Source organism: Corticium candelabrum, chromosome 18 (genome assembly GCF_963422355.1).
Source record: "Corticium candelabrum chromosome 18, ooCorCand1.1, whole genome shotgun sequence".
Classification (NCBI taxonomy): domain Eukaryota; kingdom Metazoa; phylum Porifera; class Homoscleromorpha; order Homosclerophorida; family Plakinidae; genus Corticium; species Corticium candelabrum.
This window is the reverse complement of record NC_085102.1, coordinates 3,199,876-3,217,472: the sequence shown is the minus strand read 5'-3', so window position 1 is coordinate 3,217,472 and position 17,597 is coordinate 3,199,876. Positions and strand designations below refer to the sequence as shown.

General features: G+C 41.2%; 4 protein-coding genes across 4 annotated transcripts in view; 2 read left to right on the top strand and 2 right to left on the bottom strand.

Annotated features, from left to right (window-relative positions):
- Window positions 1–297: 297 nt before the first annotated feature.
- LOC134193670 (TNF receptor-associated factor 6-like) lies at window positions 298–1,602 on the bottom strand. The gene has a single exon (XM_062662509.1). The coding sequence runs from the start codon at window positions 1,600–1,602 to the stop codon at window positions 298–300; it is 1,305 nt and encodes a 434-aa protein (XP_062518493.1).
- Window positions 1,603–2,807: 1,205 nt separating this feature from the next.
- LOC134193669 (zinc finger MYM-type protein 1-like) lies at window positions 2,808–4,155 on the bottom strand. The gene is made up of 2 exons (XM_062662508.1): window positions 4,124–4,155; window positions 2,808–4,065 (listed from the first exon to the last, which is right to left on the bottom strand). Exons 1-2 carry the CDS (start codon window positions 4,153–4,155, stop codon window positions 2,808–2,810), a joined length of 1,290 nt encoding a protein of 429 aa, XP_062518492.1.
- Window positions 4,156–9,023: 4,868 nt separating this feature from the next.
- LOC134193668 (uncharacterized protein K02A2.6-like) lies at window positions 9,024–9,578 on the top strand. The gene has a single exon (XM_062662507.1). It carries the CDS (start codon window positions 9,024–9,026, stop codon window positions 9,576–9,578), a length of 555 nt encoding a protein of 184 aa, XP_062518491.1.
- Window positions 9,579–14,984: 5,406 nt separating this feature from the next.
- Window positions 14,985–17,597, top strand: part of LOC134194033 (uncharacterized) — a 2,979-nt gene continuing 366 nt past the window's right edge. The window contains exon 1 of the mRNA XM_062662932.1: window positions 14,985–17,548. Within this exon, the coding sequence (XP_062518916.1) occupies window positions 15,054–17,548 (2,495 nt within the window). The 5' untranslated portion in view covers window positions 14,985–15,053. The remainder of the gene's footprint in view (window positions 17,549–17,597) is intronic.

The following is a 17,597-nucleotide window of genomic DNA, read 5'->3' as shown; positions in this document are numbered from 1 at the left end:
CTTTAGTAGTTGGATGTCTGTTAATTATAAGTGAGTCTGAATTTGTGTGAAATGTTTATGACCTAAACTGACAAGGGGTTCTAGTAGTCAGATAATTGCATAACTGCATTTATCATATGTAAAATATTGCAACGACTAAACCTAACGTGTGGTTTCAAGGTTTACTGTTTACCTAAATGAAAATAACAACAAACATTCTTGAACAACAACAACGCATACGAATCTTACGAGAGCTAGATACTATCTAGACAATCTGTTACCACAAAATATTTAAAATGTTTGTCAGTGATGATTTTTCTAAAGATGAACACACAGTTTTATACGAATTGAATCATCTTTGATGTAACAACCTGACTCCAGTTCCTGGTGACTAGCAAATTGGGGAGAACCATATCCCCGATATGACAACCCTAATGCATCTGGTGGTACATGCAGACAAATATTCTCTCCTCCAACTTGTTGGTCTATGAGTTCAAAATCAAAAGAATATGGAAAAGGCCAACTCAGAGTCCTGTCAAAATCACCTCCAGTTGTATACAGAAATACACCAAGATGGCCTCTGTTGGCAGCTTGGTCACCATTTGGATAAGTATCAATGTACAAGTGATACCCAGGATAAACATAAAAGAAACTGCTGGTGATCCATTCCATGCCACTTTTCTCTTCTTTAGATGCTCTCGACTTCTCTTGCCAATTATCTATTGTCCAGGTAAACAAAAACTGTTTTGGGGTTTGTGGTAAAAGTGACAGGCTTCTCCTATGTATCTCTTCCGAAAGTTGCACTCTTGCTTCTGTCAGTTCATCTCTAGTTTCCGCCAATTCATTTTTAGTTTCTTCCAATTCATCTCTAGTTTCAGTCAGTTCTTCTTTAGTAGCTTTTAGTTCTTCTTTTGTTTTTTTCAGTGCACTTGCAATCAAACTAAAATGCAAACCAATGTTGTTTTCAATATGTTTGCATAAATCATGACGATTTCCTCTAAACTGACAGCCATTGTCCTCGTAATCACAATCAAGAAGACTGTTTGGACATGTTCCCTGCCTGCCAATATGATCTTTCATTTGACATCTCTGAACCATCATGCCACACTTGTACCTACACTCTATAGGATACTCATCACATTCTTCGTAATGATCTTTCAGTTCTGCTTGTTTCATATTCTCTGTACAATGCTTACAGATGACAATTCGTTGAGGACAATCATTTGTCATATGATCATCAATGTCTTTTCGCATTATCCATTGCTCACATTCATTCTCACACGCAACATCCACATACTGACATTCTCTGTCATGTACTTCGCTATTTCTTAGTTCACCAGTCCACGCACATCCTGTTTCGTGTAAACTAAATTTGATATTCAAATCCAGTATTTCTCTTTTCAGTGCATTGTTAGGAAAAATATTGGATGAATCCAATTTTGTCCTACACACAGGACAAGAAGCAGACCGTTGTAAACATGGCGTCAAGCAGCTGCTGCAAAACTGGTGGCCACATCGAGTTAGCACTGGTTCTCTAAATGCTAGATGACAGATAGGGCATGTCAACCTGGTACTGAGCGGTTCTACAAACTCCTCATCAAAACCACGTGCTGCAGTAGCCATATTGATGGATATTAATGCGCAGGCACAGTACGTGTAACCAAAGTAGAACCCGTACAATTAGATATCTATAACCATGCACTTAATTTCTCTTGTACTTAGTGTCTTGTTCAGAAACGACACTAGTTACCTTATACATGTACCTCTAGCGAATTTAACGTTAAATTGCAATCAAAATACCAGACAACGAACAGAGGATCAATGCCTTTATTTAACTTTTAGGTGCCTTTAAAAATCATAGTAAGGCAGTGGCGGATTCAGAAATTGAGAAAGGAGGGGTCTATAAAACAAAATTTTAACCACGCCTACTTTGCCTACTTTGTTAGGATTCAGTCATATTAATAATTAAGAACTTTGGAGCTGTCTCCCTTGGGCGTAACAAAACAATTCCAAATAATTCCCCAGCAGAAACAAGAACTAGCTGCACCAGCTGGTAGCAGCAAGCTAGCTATCTCAATCTAGGGTTATAGCAGCTAAGGCTATTTATATATGTCATACATGTAATATTATATACATTAATTAAGACGTAATGTTTAGTACAATGTACAGAGTGGAATTAAATGATTTTACATGTTAAAAACGTGAAATTATTGATCAGCTAGAACAAAAGCAATCTTCATTCTCCCAGGATGTAATGATGCAAATGAGTTCACAAGTAGATTTAGTGCTTCTGGAGATTTCCGAATTCTTTCACATCGATCACTGTTTATTTTCATGATTGCCAATCCATTTAATCGATCATCTGTCATTGTAGATCTTCTGCAGGTTTTAATCAGTTTGAGTTGACTAAAGCTTCTCTCACACTCGCAAGTGGTGACTGGAAGCGTTAAGGTCAACTTCAACAAAACGAATATGTTAGGAAACTGAATCTCATCACATGATTTGAGTGCATCAACAAGCTTTGTTGGAACTTCATCTGAACACTTCCATTTCTGGACCCACATTCGATACTCAATGGAAAGCATGTTGTGATGAGGCAAGTCGTCTTTGAAATAATCAGCAGCTTGACTGAGTGTTTCTGGAAAGTCATCATGAGATTCAGAAGCAACCTTACTTGGAACCAAATGAAGCAAGCCGTGAACCAAGTACTGGTTTCCAGAAAATCTGTTGTCAAGCTCCCTTATGACATGAGATAGGAACTCATTGTACATGGTTACACCATAATACTGCTCTGCACTGCATGTTTCAATGTTGCTTCGATGAGACTGTCACCTTGCAATGCGCGGTTTGATCAACTCAAAATCTTCACCATGGAGATCTTGTCCTAACTTAAGACTTTCGGCAAAGATTTTATTGAATTCTTGGACACAGTCCTCTCTCATTTTCTGTAGGATTAAACGTACTGACTGAACCTGCTTGTAGGCATACATAACATCAGATGCTTTCATTTGAAGCTTGCCTGTGAGGCCTTTGAGACATTGCAAAATTTCAAGGAGAATCTTGAAGCAAAGTAAGAAAGAAGGCGACTGAAGCTGATACAGATAGCCTTTCGCCTTTGTGATTGTATTGCCATCCCAGCCCCAATCAGTACCAAAGTCTTTGTGTTGTCCTGGAGAAACCAAAGCTTGCAGAGATGTGTGAAGTGCCGGTAACAACTCAAGAAAGACTGTGTACGAATCAATACGTTGAACCCTCCTTGTTCTACAGGCGTCTTTGAGCTTTCGGGCCTTGGCTTTTGGAAGGAATTTATCCATTGTCTTATCAAACAGTCGTTGCCTTTTGGGAGGGAATGCGAAGAACCTCACAATTTCTCCGATGTATGCCTCAACATTCATGAATGCTTGGATCTTACATGCAGACACTACAGCAAGATTCAATCGATGAGCAGCACAGTGGAAATAGGCAGCCTTTGGAGCTTGCTGTTGAATAACAGCACTACATCCTGATCTTGCTCCAGACATCTTACTGGCTCCATCGTAGCACTGCCCTCGCATATCACTTGGTGACAATCCAACTGTCTGTATCCAGTTTAAAATTGCTGCAGCAAAATTCTTTCCTGTGATCCTTTCTACTAAGACAAAGGCAATGAATACTTCCTTCACAGTACCATAATAAACGAAGAGAAGGGAAATTGAGAGCTGCTCTTTGTTTGAAATATCAGTGACTTCATCAACAATGACAGTGTAGTATTTGCTCTTCTTTACCTCTGCTATGATTTCGTTGCAGATGTACTTTCCAACCACTTCAATCAATTCGTTTTGAATCGTTTTGGATGTGTATCTAGCATTTCTTGGTGAGTTCTTGAGATGTTCAGAGAGAATATTGTCAGTTTCAGCCCTAAAGCATACAAGCTCAATGAAATTCCCTGGGTTTGAGTGTTCATACTCAGTATCCTCCCAGTTGAAACAATCATCATGATGACCACGAAACGCTATGCCTTGTTTTCCACACAGCAAAACTATTTTTAACAGAGACGAAATCACTTTCTTGTAGCCTACATCCGCTTCCGAGCCTCGGATACAAGCACTGTGTCAATAGCTCGTGATGGGTTACTATAACAATCCAAGAATGCACTCATCTTTGCCAGAGAAGCAAGATGGTAATCAAGCTTGCCATGAGCTAGCGTCCTGTCAGATAGTTTTTGCCATGTTCTAAAAGGTGCAGTCACGAACTGACCTGTAGAATGTCCACCAGGTAACTCTGGAGCAAAAAATGCACAGGCTCGGCAGAATGCCCCATCCTCTGCACGACTGTAATAGAGCCAAGGGTATGTCTTAAACGAGCTTGGTATAAAGTGGCGATATTGTTTAGAAACAGCACAGTACGTCTTTGGGTAATAGGAAGGATCAAGATTTGGCTCAGATGTAAGCAATTGGTATTTACGTGTCGGATCCAAGTCACCTAACTTCTGGTTTGCTTTCAACAGTGCTCCAATATCGTCAGGAGGGAAAGCAGTGCTCGACTCAACTTGGGACAGAGTGGTGGCACTGGGTGACATTCGACTTGGACCTGTAAACATTAAAATTAAGCGATGTTGTGATAGTTTGTATTCTACTTGCAGCTACATGTATGTAACTTAATATTTGAATTTAAGATTAATACTATTTATAATCTACTTACCAGAAACATCTGGGGCCCACACAAGGGTCTTCTGTTACACAGTTTTGTGATGGCGAACCTATATCAGCACTTGAGTGTGGCTCTCCCTCAGACTCTGTAGTAAAGGGAATAGTCAGTAAATGGTAATCCATTGAAGTTTGTCAAACGCTATTATATATAGTATAAATGCAAATTTGTCATCTGCATTTACCTTCTCTGCTCCTTTCGGAGAAGAATGAAGTGATAGGTGTAGCAGCATGTCTCTTCATTTTGAAGTATTTGTTGACGACTTCACGGAATCAGTAGATGCGTGGGATTGTAGAATGAAGTTCTCTGAGCATGAGCAGATCTTATGGCCTCGATCTACCGTCCTTTTTGCGCGCTTACAACAAGCCTACAGTAACACGATCTCGGCAACCCGGCGAAAGGACTGGACCTTGGACCTGGTAGTTTCGAAACTTAGCTAGCTGTCTTTAATTAAATATACTGTTGAGTAACTCAGTTCATACAGTAACACAGTACCAAAGAACAGGTATTTTTGTATTAGAATGAAAAATCGAATCTGAAAACAGTAATGCTCAGCTCAAAGGGGGGTCTATAGACTCCATAGACCCAGCCTGAATCCGCCACTGAGATGAGCGGTTTTTGCTTTCCACAGGCTCGTACTGGTAAGGCTCTACAATGTCTCCACAAGCTATAATTTCCTCCTGAAATGTGTCGGAACTACTGCTATTCAACGACGACCTGCTGTAACTCAAATCTAAGCTGGCAGAGTCGATGCTAGATTGACTTGGATTATGTTCTTCTCCATCTGGAAAAGCCTTACGCGACTTCCGTTCAACTTGTGATGTCACAACGTACACGCCTCAAACTAATCGGAAGGCGGAAGGCGTGGTCAATGGTCACCGAAAAAACCTACGTTTTAGCCCTTAGAACATTAGCTAAAATTCTAAAAAAATTCATGCATTCATTTGTCTGGCAAAGCAACGTTTCTAAGTTATAAAATGGGTAGCGATTTTTGCATGTCACCCTCCCTTTAAATACTCAATATTGTACGAGCCAGGTAACCCTACTCATAATTTACACTGTTAGTTCTTAACGATACCGTAAACCAAACTTAGATATAAAAATTGAGAGTGATATTTATGGGAGATGGCAGAGGCGGCTATAGAATGGCTCAGTCTACACTTTTCATGCAACGCTGCTGTTGCCATGAAAATGTAGCAACGAAAGGCACTTTAAGAGTTAAGAGGGTTCAGTCAAGCTAAAGTAAGACCTCACAACAGTGTTTACCGTGCGCATTTAAAAAGAAGTGCCGGATTTTATCTAATTTATTAGCTCGGATGATCCGAAGCTCGAGTCTTTCGCGATCAACAGCAGAATGGACGATGAGGTGACTTTCTGTTATTTATTCTATTGCTTGAAGACACAAGAAATCTCAAGCAGCTTGGCAAGGTGAACGTATAGGTAAGCGGTAGCGTGGAACACTAAGTGCATGCAGCCATTACTAGACCAAACTTGTACATTGTAGTTACTGTTGCTGTCTAATTAATTAACTAAATGGTAATAGAAACAAATAATGCTGTAGAGTTGTCACCATAAATTAAATTATAAGATTAAGTCTATTCAATATACGGTGGATAGCTATTAGACAGTCTTTTAATTTAATTAATGTATGCCATTCATGTCAGTCAGTATTTTATTGTCAACATACAGTTTAGACAAATTGAATCAGCTTTGATGTGCAGTGTAACTCCAAATTTTGGTGACTAGTAAATCGTGGATAACCAACTGGCATCTGATAAGAACTTTAATGCGCTTCCATGGTGGTGATACTTTGCGACAAATATTTTGTTGGATATTGTGTTGTGCAGTGCGCATGCGTGAGTTACACGTGTATAATTGTTCAATAAATCCCGGGTTGTGAGAACCGGTGCCGGAATCAACAACTGGCGACGAGGATACGAACACAATGACCGACGACCCACGAGCAGAAAACGACGGAGGGGCCCGGCTGGCTACGTGCCGGGAGCAGTCATGTCGGTGGAAAGCAAAAACCGCTCCGACTGACAAAGCTACACCGAGCAACTTAAGTTCTTTTTTCCAGCAAATGGAGTGGAGGATGCCACCAAGAAGATAGCCATCTTGCTCGCGAACGCTCCAGCCGAGACATTCCAACTTATCAAAGACCTGTTGGCGCCTACCAAACCGTCAGCTGCCACGGTAACGTATGATAGCATTGTCAAAGCGGTCCAGAACCACGTAAAACCGGAGAGATCAGCTTTGGTAAGTCGGTATGCTTTCGATACTCGAGTACGGGAACCTCATGAGTCGGTAGGCAACTTCGTGAAAACACTGAAACATTTGGCGGCCAAATGTCAGTTTAGTGACGACGCCAGGAACGACCGACTGAGGGACAGACTAATAGCCGGCATAAGAAACGACCGCATGCTACAATCACTGCTTAGCGAGAAGCTAGCTGACCTGACATTCGACAGAGCCGTTCAACGGTGTGTAGCAATAGAAAGGCAGCGAAAGACGTCGAGACAATGAAGGGCACAGGTCCGCCTTTCCCCTATAAGGAGGCAGAGACCGAGACCGACGGAATACACCAGGTTACAACCAGCTGTGTGACGTGTGATCGTTGTAACGGGAATCATGAAGTAAAAGGCTGTCGTTTCAAAACCGCGCCCTGTTTCCATTGTAAGAAACAAGGACACACCATGAGTGCATGCCGCACCAAGAAGAGGGCAGACACATGAGAGGCCGGAAGAGGGCAGAGACAACAAATTTAGAAAGAGAAACGTCAGACGGGAATGAAAGCCATGGCAGCTTGCAACACTGAACATAGTGACAGCGGCAACAGCGACGAAGATCTGTATTCACTATTCCACATAAGGGAAAGCGACCAATCCAAGTAGATGTCGTCCTGGAGGACGAACCAATAACTATGGAGTTGGACACAGGGACGGCGGTGTCAGTTATGGGCAAACCCCAATTTACAAGCTTTTCAGGAAACCAGTCAAACTAGAAAAAACGGCACTGCAGCTACACGCATACACTGGAGAAATGGTTAAGCCTATCGGCGTCTGCAAGATGAAGGTGGAGTGTGACCAACAGTCAACTCGAATGCCACTATACGTACCTGCCTTGTTTGGACGAAATTGGTTAAAGCAGATCAGGCTAAAGTAACCCCTGATGCATATCGAGACGAATCTGACGCTCGAACACCTCTTGGACAGACATGTTAATGTTTCTCACCAGGACTGTGCTGTTTGAGGGGATTCAAGGCAAAGATTGCGCTAAAAAAGATAGTCAATCACGGTTTTGGAAGGCACGGCCAGTAGCCTTAGCTCGCAGGCCAGCAGTAGAGCGAGAACTGTACAATTTGCAAAAAGAGGGGGTGAAACAGGTACTTCACAGCGAATGAGCCGCACCCATTGTGACGCCTGTCAAGAAGGACGGGACGGTCCGTGTTTGTGGTGAATTTAAAGTAACAGTTAATTCACAGCTGGATGTAGAAGCATATCCTCTACCACAAATCGACGAGATCATTGCTAATCTGAGCGGGGGCAAACACGTTAGAGTAATAGATTTGAAGCAAGCATACCTCCAGATGGAGATCGATGAACAGTCCAAGCTATGTTTGACAGTAAACACGTAAAAAGGGACTGTACCAATACCAATGGTTACCGTATAGGGTTACGTCAGCACCTGCGATCTGGTAGCAAGCCATGGAACAAATTCTGCAAGGAATTCCGAGAGTTCAGTGCTACCTGGATGACATTATTCTGACGGGCCCGACCATGGAGCAACATTTGCACACTTTTGACGCGGTGTTGGAGAGACTTCACATGTATGGATTGAAGTCAAACAAAACCAAGTGCAAATTTTTTGCAAGATACCGTGGAGCATTGCGGTCACGTTATCTCTTCCACCGGACCCCATCAGGAGGACCAAAAAGTACAAGCTATCACCCAGATGCCTAGACCACAAGACGGCACTAAGCTGACATCGATTCTTGGCATGGTCCAGTATTACGCCAAATTTCTGCCGAACTTAGCTAGTCAACTGGAATCATTACGCCAACTGCTTCAGAAGGATACAAAGTGGACATGGAAGAGAGAACAAGAGAACTGTTTCAAAACTGTCAAAAACCTTCTACTACAGGATCGGGTACTAACACATTTTGATCCAGATCTGCCGGTAATCTTGTCGTGCGACAGCTCTTCCTACGAACTGGGCGCACTTCTCTATCACAGGATGCCAAGCTGTAGCGAACGACCATTGCCTACGCATCAAGGTCCCTTAGCAAGGCAGAGAGGCAGTATACACAAATTGAACGAGAGGCGCTTGCCTTATATTGAGGAGTACGGAAATTCCAGATGTATCTAGAGGGGCAACCGTTTGTGTTAGTGACCGATCACAAACCGCTGAAATACATTATGGCTCTGAGTAAGCCCGTTCCAGTGACAGCAGCTGCCAGAATACAGCGCTGGTGCCTTTCTTTGGGTGCTTTCCACTATCAAATTGAATTCAAGACCACCCACCAACACGCAAACTGTGACGGTCTTTCCCCACTACCGCTAGAAACCGAAAAAAGCGGGACGGCGGAAGAGGAAGATGAGATTACGCTTCTCCATGTCAGTATCGTCGACAAACTGCCAATCAGGGCCAAAGATATTCGACAAGCAACCCGAACTGACCTGGAACTGTCACAAGTAATGGAACTGTTACAACAAGACTGGAGCACCAGTCCACAACAGCTGGAGGAAAAGCCGTTTTACAGCCGCCGGGACGAGTTAAAAGTACAGCAAGGAATCCTTGTGCGTGGAGCTAGGGTCATAGTACCTGCCAGTCTAAGACACTATGTATTGGAGACACTGCACGAAGGCCATCTTGGTATAGTGAAAACTAAAGGCGTCGCCCGTTCAGATTAAATTTACAAGACGTAAAATCAAATTCGTAGTATGGTAGATCAAATTTTTTAATTGGGAATTCAAATTCACAATGTCTCAAAAAATCAAATTTTTAACTTGTAAACTACTCGTTTGCTTAGTTGTCTGTCAAATAAAATCTGAAGGGTGTCGATTCAAGTTTAAAAGTTTCATGCTTTTACTTAGTAACTAGTAATCAAATTTATAAGATGTTTACTTAAGATGTTAACTCTAGGGTTAATGGATATGAAATTCAGTGCTTTGACTTGGATTTTGTGCAAACTTAGTACGATCAACGTCTTATTTAAGCTTATTTCACAATATCTGTAGGACAACAGTCTGGCAAACGCACCTTGCCACGCCTACTGAAGCCAGAGTGCAGCCAGTGCAGCAGTGGTAGCCAGACAGAATAGAATTTATTCTGTTTTGCTCGACAGCTGTGGGGTAGGTCTGGTATGTCTCCAGCGGATATGAACCAAGCTTTAGGTATTAGATTGGAAACTTTTCGCATTTGATCGTAACTTTAACTAATTTGATTCGCCAGAATAGAAATGTAATGTGACAAGTAACAATTTTGAACACTAAATAGTGTGGGGTAATCAGAGGTGTGACCGGTATTTTATACAAATCCTCATATTGGGAAAATTATTAAGTGTTAGAACATGGTTGGTGAGGCAATACTTCAAATATTGATCAGAGACGCGAGAGCTTTCTAGAACAATTAGTCAAGGCTAATTGTCAAGGATAGCTCATTTAAGAGGGTGAGGGTCAATACTTTTCTTGTCCATCAGACCATGTTCTGAGTATTTGGTTTGCATGTTGCCCCTTTTGTGTCACATTTCATTTCCAAATGTATTTGGAGCAGTAAGGCACTGAATGTGGATGTTTTTTTACTTTAATGAGAAAGAAGGGGTGGGAGGTTACACATAATTGTACTTGAGGAGTGATTGACGTGTGATTGATTTTTCAAGTCCCCAAAGGAAGCCAGCCGTGCAGATTATTTACCGATTGCTGTACTATGCAATCCAAACTACATCATTTTCTTTTTGTTTAATTTCTTATTAATTATTTGATGATGCAGAACAGTTTATGATGCGTTTTCTTTTGAGGAAATGTAGGACTTTTAATTCCATATACTTGTGAGATAGAAACATAGACCATAGTTTCCAGTAGGTGCACCTTAACTTAGCTTAAACGCGTTTATAAACTAAACAAGTTCAAGAAAGCGACTGTTTCCTCTTAGGAACTTGCACATCCGGGCTGTGCAAACAAATTGTCTAGGAACACCGTAGAAGGCTTGTTTTGAAAAATTGGGCTGCCCTGGCGCAGAGTCAGAGCAACTGTTAGTTGTCACAAGATAGTACTAGGAATTTGCATGACGATGACCAGCGACATCATCTCCTTTCTCTCTCCTCTAGTTAACAACCCTTACATCTTTCGAGGTAATCTTACACCAGCAAAACAGTCAATATCATCAAACAGCGTTGTCGAGAAGCCATCTAAGCAAGCGCGCTACTGTCACCACATACTTCATCGTAAATCACTTTGCTAAACCTACTACAAACTAGGTTTAAGAAAGCGGTTTAAGTTTAGGATATAACCGGTTTAGTGCAGGTGGAAACATGTTAATCCTTAAACCAGTTCAGCTTAAAACCACTCGTTAAACTGGTGTAAGTGGTAGTTGAAACGCGTCCATAGTTTTCTGTCACGACTGTGTACTAATATGATGTCATCCATTGTTATTGCAAAAAGTTCTGATTGGTTGGATATTATAAAGCAAGAGAGGCACGTGGCTCAACAAACAAACACAGGATATGTAAATACCCCTTTCTTGGTCAATGTAAGACTAAAGAGTATTAGATATCCTGTTGCATACATTGGGTATATGTCACATATTGCTACTGCTCTAGTAAGTATTTTTGTGATTAGTTTCAGCTTAATTCAAATGTACTGAGAAGGGGATACTATCAAAGATAGTAACGGAGCAGTGCTAGGTTGTCGCAATCTACCAACTATAAACGATGGGCTTTCAGCAGCTGGGGTTATCTTCTTCTGTGCACTTGCTGTGGAAACTCTTGATCTAATGGTCACCTTACAGTTTCAAGATTCTATGTTATATAGCTTCAAGAATTATGCAGTGAGAAACAGGACGTTTTCATAGTCTTTAAACAGTTTATTACAACAATGCTATCAGATTGTGGTCTTACATTGCTAGATTGGTGTTACAACATTTAAATTAAGAGGTAGTGGATTTATATATGAGTTAGGACATTCATACCTGAGTTGTTGAGATGATGAGGTGGGACAGTTATGTATGTAGTAAAGACAAATATGCGCGTGTGTATAAATATAAGAATCAATATATCTATTTGTATAATTTCAACCAAAATTTCAAATTTAAGTCATGTAAACTTCATCGATTTAAAAGAATCTTTGCGTTACAACGCCATAAACATACTGGCAGTTGATCATTCAAATGTAGTACTGCTTGACTGGTGTTCAGATTGTTAAATATACAGTATGTTGTGTTCCAACCACGGACTTGGACAATCCATGAACCAGGCACAGTCCATGGTTTGCCCGTACAATCTTTGCACTCCGAACCCTAATCCTAATTTAACACTAACTCTAAACACTAACTCTGACCCTAACCATATCATCCTGACCCTAACCCTGAAATTCACCGGCAAAACTAGACATCCACTACACATCCACGGTTGTTCATATCCGTTCTTTTCGCATAACACAAACATCTATATATACACTATAAATTATATATTTTATAATAAACAAAACCCAACTTTTTGCTTGTTTGTTTTGATTCATTAGCAGGCATTTTAACTTGAGTGTTTATTTAGGGCATGAGCAGATCGATAGATAGTTAGTACATCTGTAGAATTGCAGACAAAGCAGACAATAGTTGGACTTATGAAAGCAAATTTACTTCAACATTGTGAAAGTGGCACAACTGAAATGACTGTCGCTGTTGTCTCATTCGAACTATGCAAAGAATTAAGCAAAACTGAAAGCAAAAACAGGACCTATATTACTTTAAAATCATTTACGTGTAGCTGCTAATAAGGTTATTGGGTTATAGCGCATTCTTAGTGTTTTCCTTTAAACTGATTGCCAGATTGTGTCCTTTTATTGATTTTTGAATTCGTTTCGGCATTACGTATCTACTTGCAGCAGCAGCAGCAGCAGAATCCACCTTTTTGCTAAATAGCGTGGGGCGCCCCACCTTTATTGGAACAGAGGCTGATGTCTTGAAGGTCCGTCTTCTACTGACAGCTGTAGGTTGTACATGTACCTTTTGCTCATGATTAATTAGCCCTATATGGCTACCAAACATGTGTAATGCAGAAATCTATCGCTGCTGTTTGTTGGATGGATGAGTTAGTTTGCCCCAAATCTTTCAGTAGGTTGGGCAAAACTTTTCTATTGCAGCCAAGAAACCATTTTCACTTGAGGTACTATTACTTAGTGAATTCTCAATGTCGTCCATTACATGACATAGTTGCTTCCTCACTATTTCTACTCTGTTAATTTCGTCCGTGCCATTACTTGTAATTATGTGATCTTGATCAGTATCATGTCTGACACAGTCTTGAAGTTGCTCATCAAAGAGTGGTAGTGGACCTTCCAATGATTTCTTTACGTCTTAACCCTTTGTCGCCCCGCTTTTCATCCAGGCTACTTTCTAATCTGCGCACATGTCGACAACCTGCATCTCCCGATGTATTCAAAGCCAATACAAATCACAAAATCGATTGTAATAGCTTTAGTTAGGACCTTAGCACACGCCACCAAATGTCGTCGGATCGGATTCTGAACAACGTCATAACTAGATTTTGGACATAGCGATCTCTATGACGTTGCTTTTGGACTTCCACGACGACAACAGGTGTTTTATTGATACACGAACCAAAACCACTGGTCTTCCGTTTCTTGTCTAACACATAGATAGTAAGGCGTGGCAGGCATATATCAAGAGGTGGCAGCGTTAGCCAAGGGATGGCAGGAATGGGCGTGTTGTTGTAAAATTTACCCAAGGCGTGGCGGGCCGCCACGTCTTGAGATGCCTGGAGAGAACACTGCAACTGAATCTCCACGAGGACGACAATTCTTTGCAGTTCTTGCTTTAGGGAGCAGCTGCCAAGACATCAGTTTCTACAGTAGTGTGTACCAAAAAGCAGATGAAGAGCACCTACGTTCTCTCTCCGTTGATGTGCAACGGTCTGATTAATTAAGGCCCGCGATTGGGACGTCTAATTAATTAATTAAGGAGACCTGGCCGTTCATTTGGATTTAGAACACCCGTGGGGAAATGTGTAGGTATGCAAACAGAAGGGACTCTGGCGCAGAAAAGCAAGAAACAGCATACACATGAAATCAGAGACAAGACCATGCAGGAGAGGGATTTGTGAAGGATTACATGTACCTAGCGCAGGGACCGTGGCATCTAGAAAGCAATAACCCAAATTATCCAGACAGGGAAAATTACAGATGAGATAAGTAGAGGGAATTGTTAGGGTCTGCATAGCGCAGGGACTGTGGCTCAAAGAAGCGAAACCTCTTACGTATCGGGAAAATCAGAGAAGGGACCAGCAAAGGGATTTAGATAGGGACTGTAACAAAGAAGAGCAAATCCCCCTAGAACTCCATCATATATATATTACTCGTTCTAGCTGATCGATCATTTTGAACGAATTGAGTGAAGGCACAGTAAAGGTGTCTGCGAAGACAGCTCATTTCTCAAGAAGTCTGACGGTCTCTAAAAAATCGACGGAAACTCTGTTTTCCAAAATGTCGACGGGTTGCAGTGCAAAGCAATTGTCTTGGAAATCCACAATAATATTAGTCATCAGCTTATGTATATCGGTCCAAAGCGCCATACAGCAAAGCAAACGTTCACACGATGACGGTTCAATAGTAATGGAATCTGCTCAAAATGTTATTATTAGAAATGAAGCGGAAATGTTTCCTTTGGATTATAACACACGAGGATGGCAAAATTTCGACAATTGGAAGATCAATGAACCTCAAGTAATCGATTACGGAAAAGTAGCGTACAGCGTCAAGATTGGAAATCAATCACAACATCACTTACTGATTTCAGGAGAAGTCGCTCAGAATAAATTTGCAAACTGGCTGTACACCTTAAACACTAACTCGTGGCAAAAAGTAGACGCTGGTGATTACCCAAGATCATACGGAAATCCTTTGATGGTCCAACTGTGCTCCAAGATTTTTGCTTTTGATTTCTTTCCGATTACTCGACCCTCTAACTCAACCAAAGCGTGGATATTTGACACAGTCTTGCTCAATTGGCAGAAAACCAAAGTAGACGGTGACATTCCTGTCTGGATATACGACCCCTATAGTAGCTTCAATTTAGTCGCAGTTGCTATTCAACCGACACAGACGAATTGCCAATGCAGTCAGTCTGCTGTCATCATATCTTCTTTTTCAAAAGCAATGTCTGAAGTCCGGTGTGTTAGTCGACAAGGCACAGAATACTACAAATTGGTTTCTCTAGAATCTAACTTTTCACGTATTTCACGCTTTTGGCTCATGGCTTCCTTAAATTCAAGCATCATCGCTTATGACAACAGTGAGAAAACTTTATGGAAGTTTGAAAATGACGTATGGACTAATGTCAGTACACTTCCCGATAATTTGCAGCCATTTCGAGACGTTGAAGAATCCAAGATATTCAGCTGTGCTGTTGCAACAAATAGTGCTAGTTACATCGTTTTCAGCCTTCGTGACAGCAGAGTCCTACAGTTTGACTTGAAACGAAATGAATTCATTATTGAAAATGTGGCAGGCGACATTCCTAATGTTTGGTATGACCAAATAGTGTCCAGCATTTTTGAAGACGAGAATATCATTATCGTCTTTACAATCAACTTGCGTACTAGTAGAACAAGAATATGGAAATTCATCCACGAAAACAAAGTTTGGTTTTGGAAAAGATTGCCAAATCCTGACTTGGCACCATCCCTTACACCCGAAGCGGCTTACGATATGCAAAGTAACCATTTAACATTTTGGGGACAATTTCCAGAGACACCTGATCAACGTTCGTGGAATAAAATCATATGGAACTTAGATTTGGCAAGTATGCAGTGGTTCTTCAAAGTCAAAAACCAACTTTGGAATGACTATTGTTACGAAGCTAGTAGCTGGATCGGTAGTTGCTTTGTTGCACTTGCCAACGACTGGTACTCTCAAAGCATCAAAACAATGATTCATAATACAACTGACAATAAATGGAGATTGATATCCAATTCATCAATAACAGTGCGATATTATACGTCTTTTGTAGCTGTTAATGACACTACTGCTATCTTATTTGGTGGAACAAACCACATTACTTTTAGCAACGAAACGTGGATAATGCACCTTAAACCATTGTTTATGTGGAGACAAGCTGCAGGAGACATGGTGCATTCTGTCCGACCTAGCGCACGAGTGGGTCACGCAGCTGCTATAATGCAGTCCAAAATGTATGTGTTTGGTGGAGGAGATGTTTCTTCGCAATGTTTAAATGACCTCTGGATGTTTGACGTCAAAACCGAAAGATGGTCAAAACTGACAGCTCTCAATATAGGACCTAATTTCTCAAAGGCTTGTACGTGCTTATATTCTGCTGTCTCAACACCAGGCCAACTGCTAATCACTGTAATGATGGAAATCCATCCGAATGCCAGTAACTACCGTCCCCTACTAGAAACATGGATGTATCTTGTAGACGCCAATACTTGGCAATTCGTTACATCGTGGCATCCAACATTCTATTTTTTACCAAATGTAAAGTCATTCAAATCTTTCTATTGGAAAGGATTTCTTGTCGTTTTCGACTTCTTACAAATGAACATCAAGTATTTAGCGGTCAGATGTCCAGCTGGATTTACCTCACCTAACATATCCGAAATACCTTGCAATTTCTGCAGAAAAGGATATTACAGAGAAACGGAATTTGATGATCCAGACTGTATTCCGTGCCCAAACGGCCTAACGACCGCCATCATTGGAGCTCGCAAAATCGAAGAGTGTACTGTCTGCAATGTAGATCAATGCAAATACGGCAACTGTGTAGCTGATTTTAGCAAAGAAGGTCTACGACCAGCTTGTCAATGTTACGTCGGCTTCACCGGCTCTACATGCCAATATCCTACCTACTTTCTCATAGGAGCAGGAATCATTCTATTCGTTGCTGTAGCTACCGCTGGCGTTACAGCTTATCTTTCAGTGCTAAACAGAAAAAGGAAAAGCGAGCGTGCTTGGCGAGAAGAAGTTACTGTGTTAACTAACGTATGGCAAATAGATGAAGACGAAGTGACGTCAGGAGAACTACTTGGATCTGGTGCATCTGGATCCGTTTACAAAGGTTCATACAGAAATATCACTGTAGCTGTAAAGAAAATGGTGGCTGTCGGTCTTCCCAAGTCTATAGAAGACTTCGAAACGGAGATAATGTTTATGAGAACTGTAAGACACAAGAATATCGTTCTCTTCATTGGTGCAGGAAAGTCACAACCAGAAGACGTTCCTTTTCTTGTCATGGAATATATGGAGCGAGGATCTCTACGGAATGTACTATACGATTTATCGATTGATATCGACTATAACCGTAAGCTATCATTTGCCATGGATTCAGCAAGAGGTATGCATACTCTTCACACTTTGGAACCGCCTCGAATACATCGAGATTTGAAAAGCGATAATCTTCTGGTAAGCAAAGACTGGATCGTTAAAGTGGCTGATTTCGGTTTAGGGAGAGACGTTTCCAGTATCGTCACAAGAAATGGACAATATAGTGGACGCAGATGTCCCTCGGATCAAGAACATATTTCTCTACTTCCCAAACGAGATGGCTTGTCATATACAGGTGTCGGAACAGAGAGATGGCGAGCTCCAGAATTGAGACTTCGAGAACCATACGATACCTCAGTAGACTTGTACAGGTAAAATAATACAAACCATGCGCAAGTTACAATGTATACATACTATTAG

Coding starts and splice junctions, on each gene's coding strand:
- LOC134193669 (XM_062662508.1), bottom strand. CDS start 4,155: ATGGCAAGCTTGATTACCATCTTGCTTCTCTG. Junction 4,066..4,123: donor ATTACCATCTTGCTTCTCTG/GCAAAGATGAGT, acceptor CTATTGACACAG/TGCTTGTATCCGAGGCTCGG.
- LOC134193670 (XM_062662509.1), bottom strand. CDS start 1,602: ATGGCTACTGCAGCACGTGGTTTTGATGAGGAGTTTGTAGAACCGCTC.
- LOC134193668 (XM_062662507.1), top strand. CDS start 9,024: ATGTATCTAGAGGGGCAACCGTTTGTGTTAGTGACCGATCACAAACCG.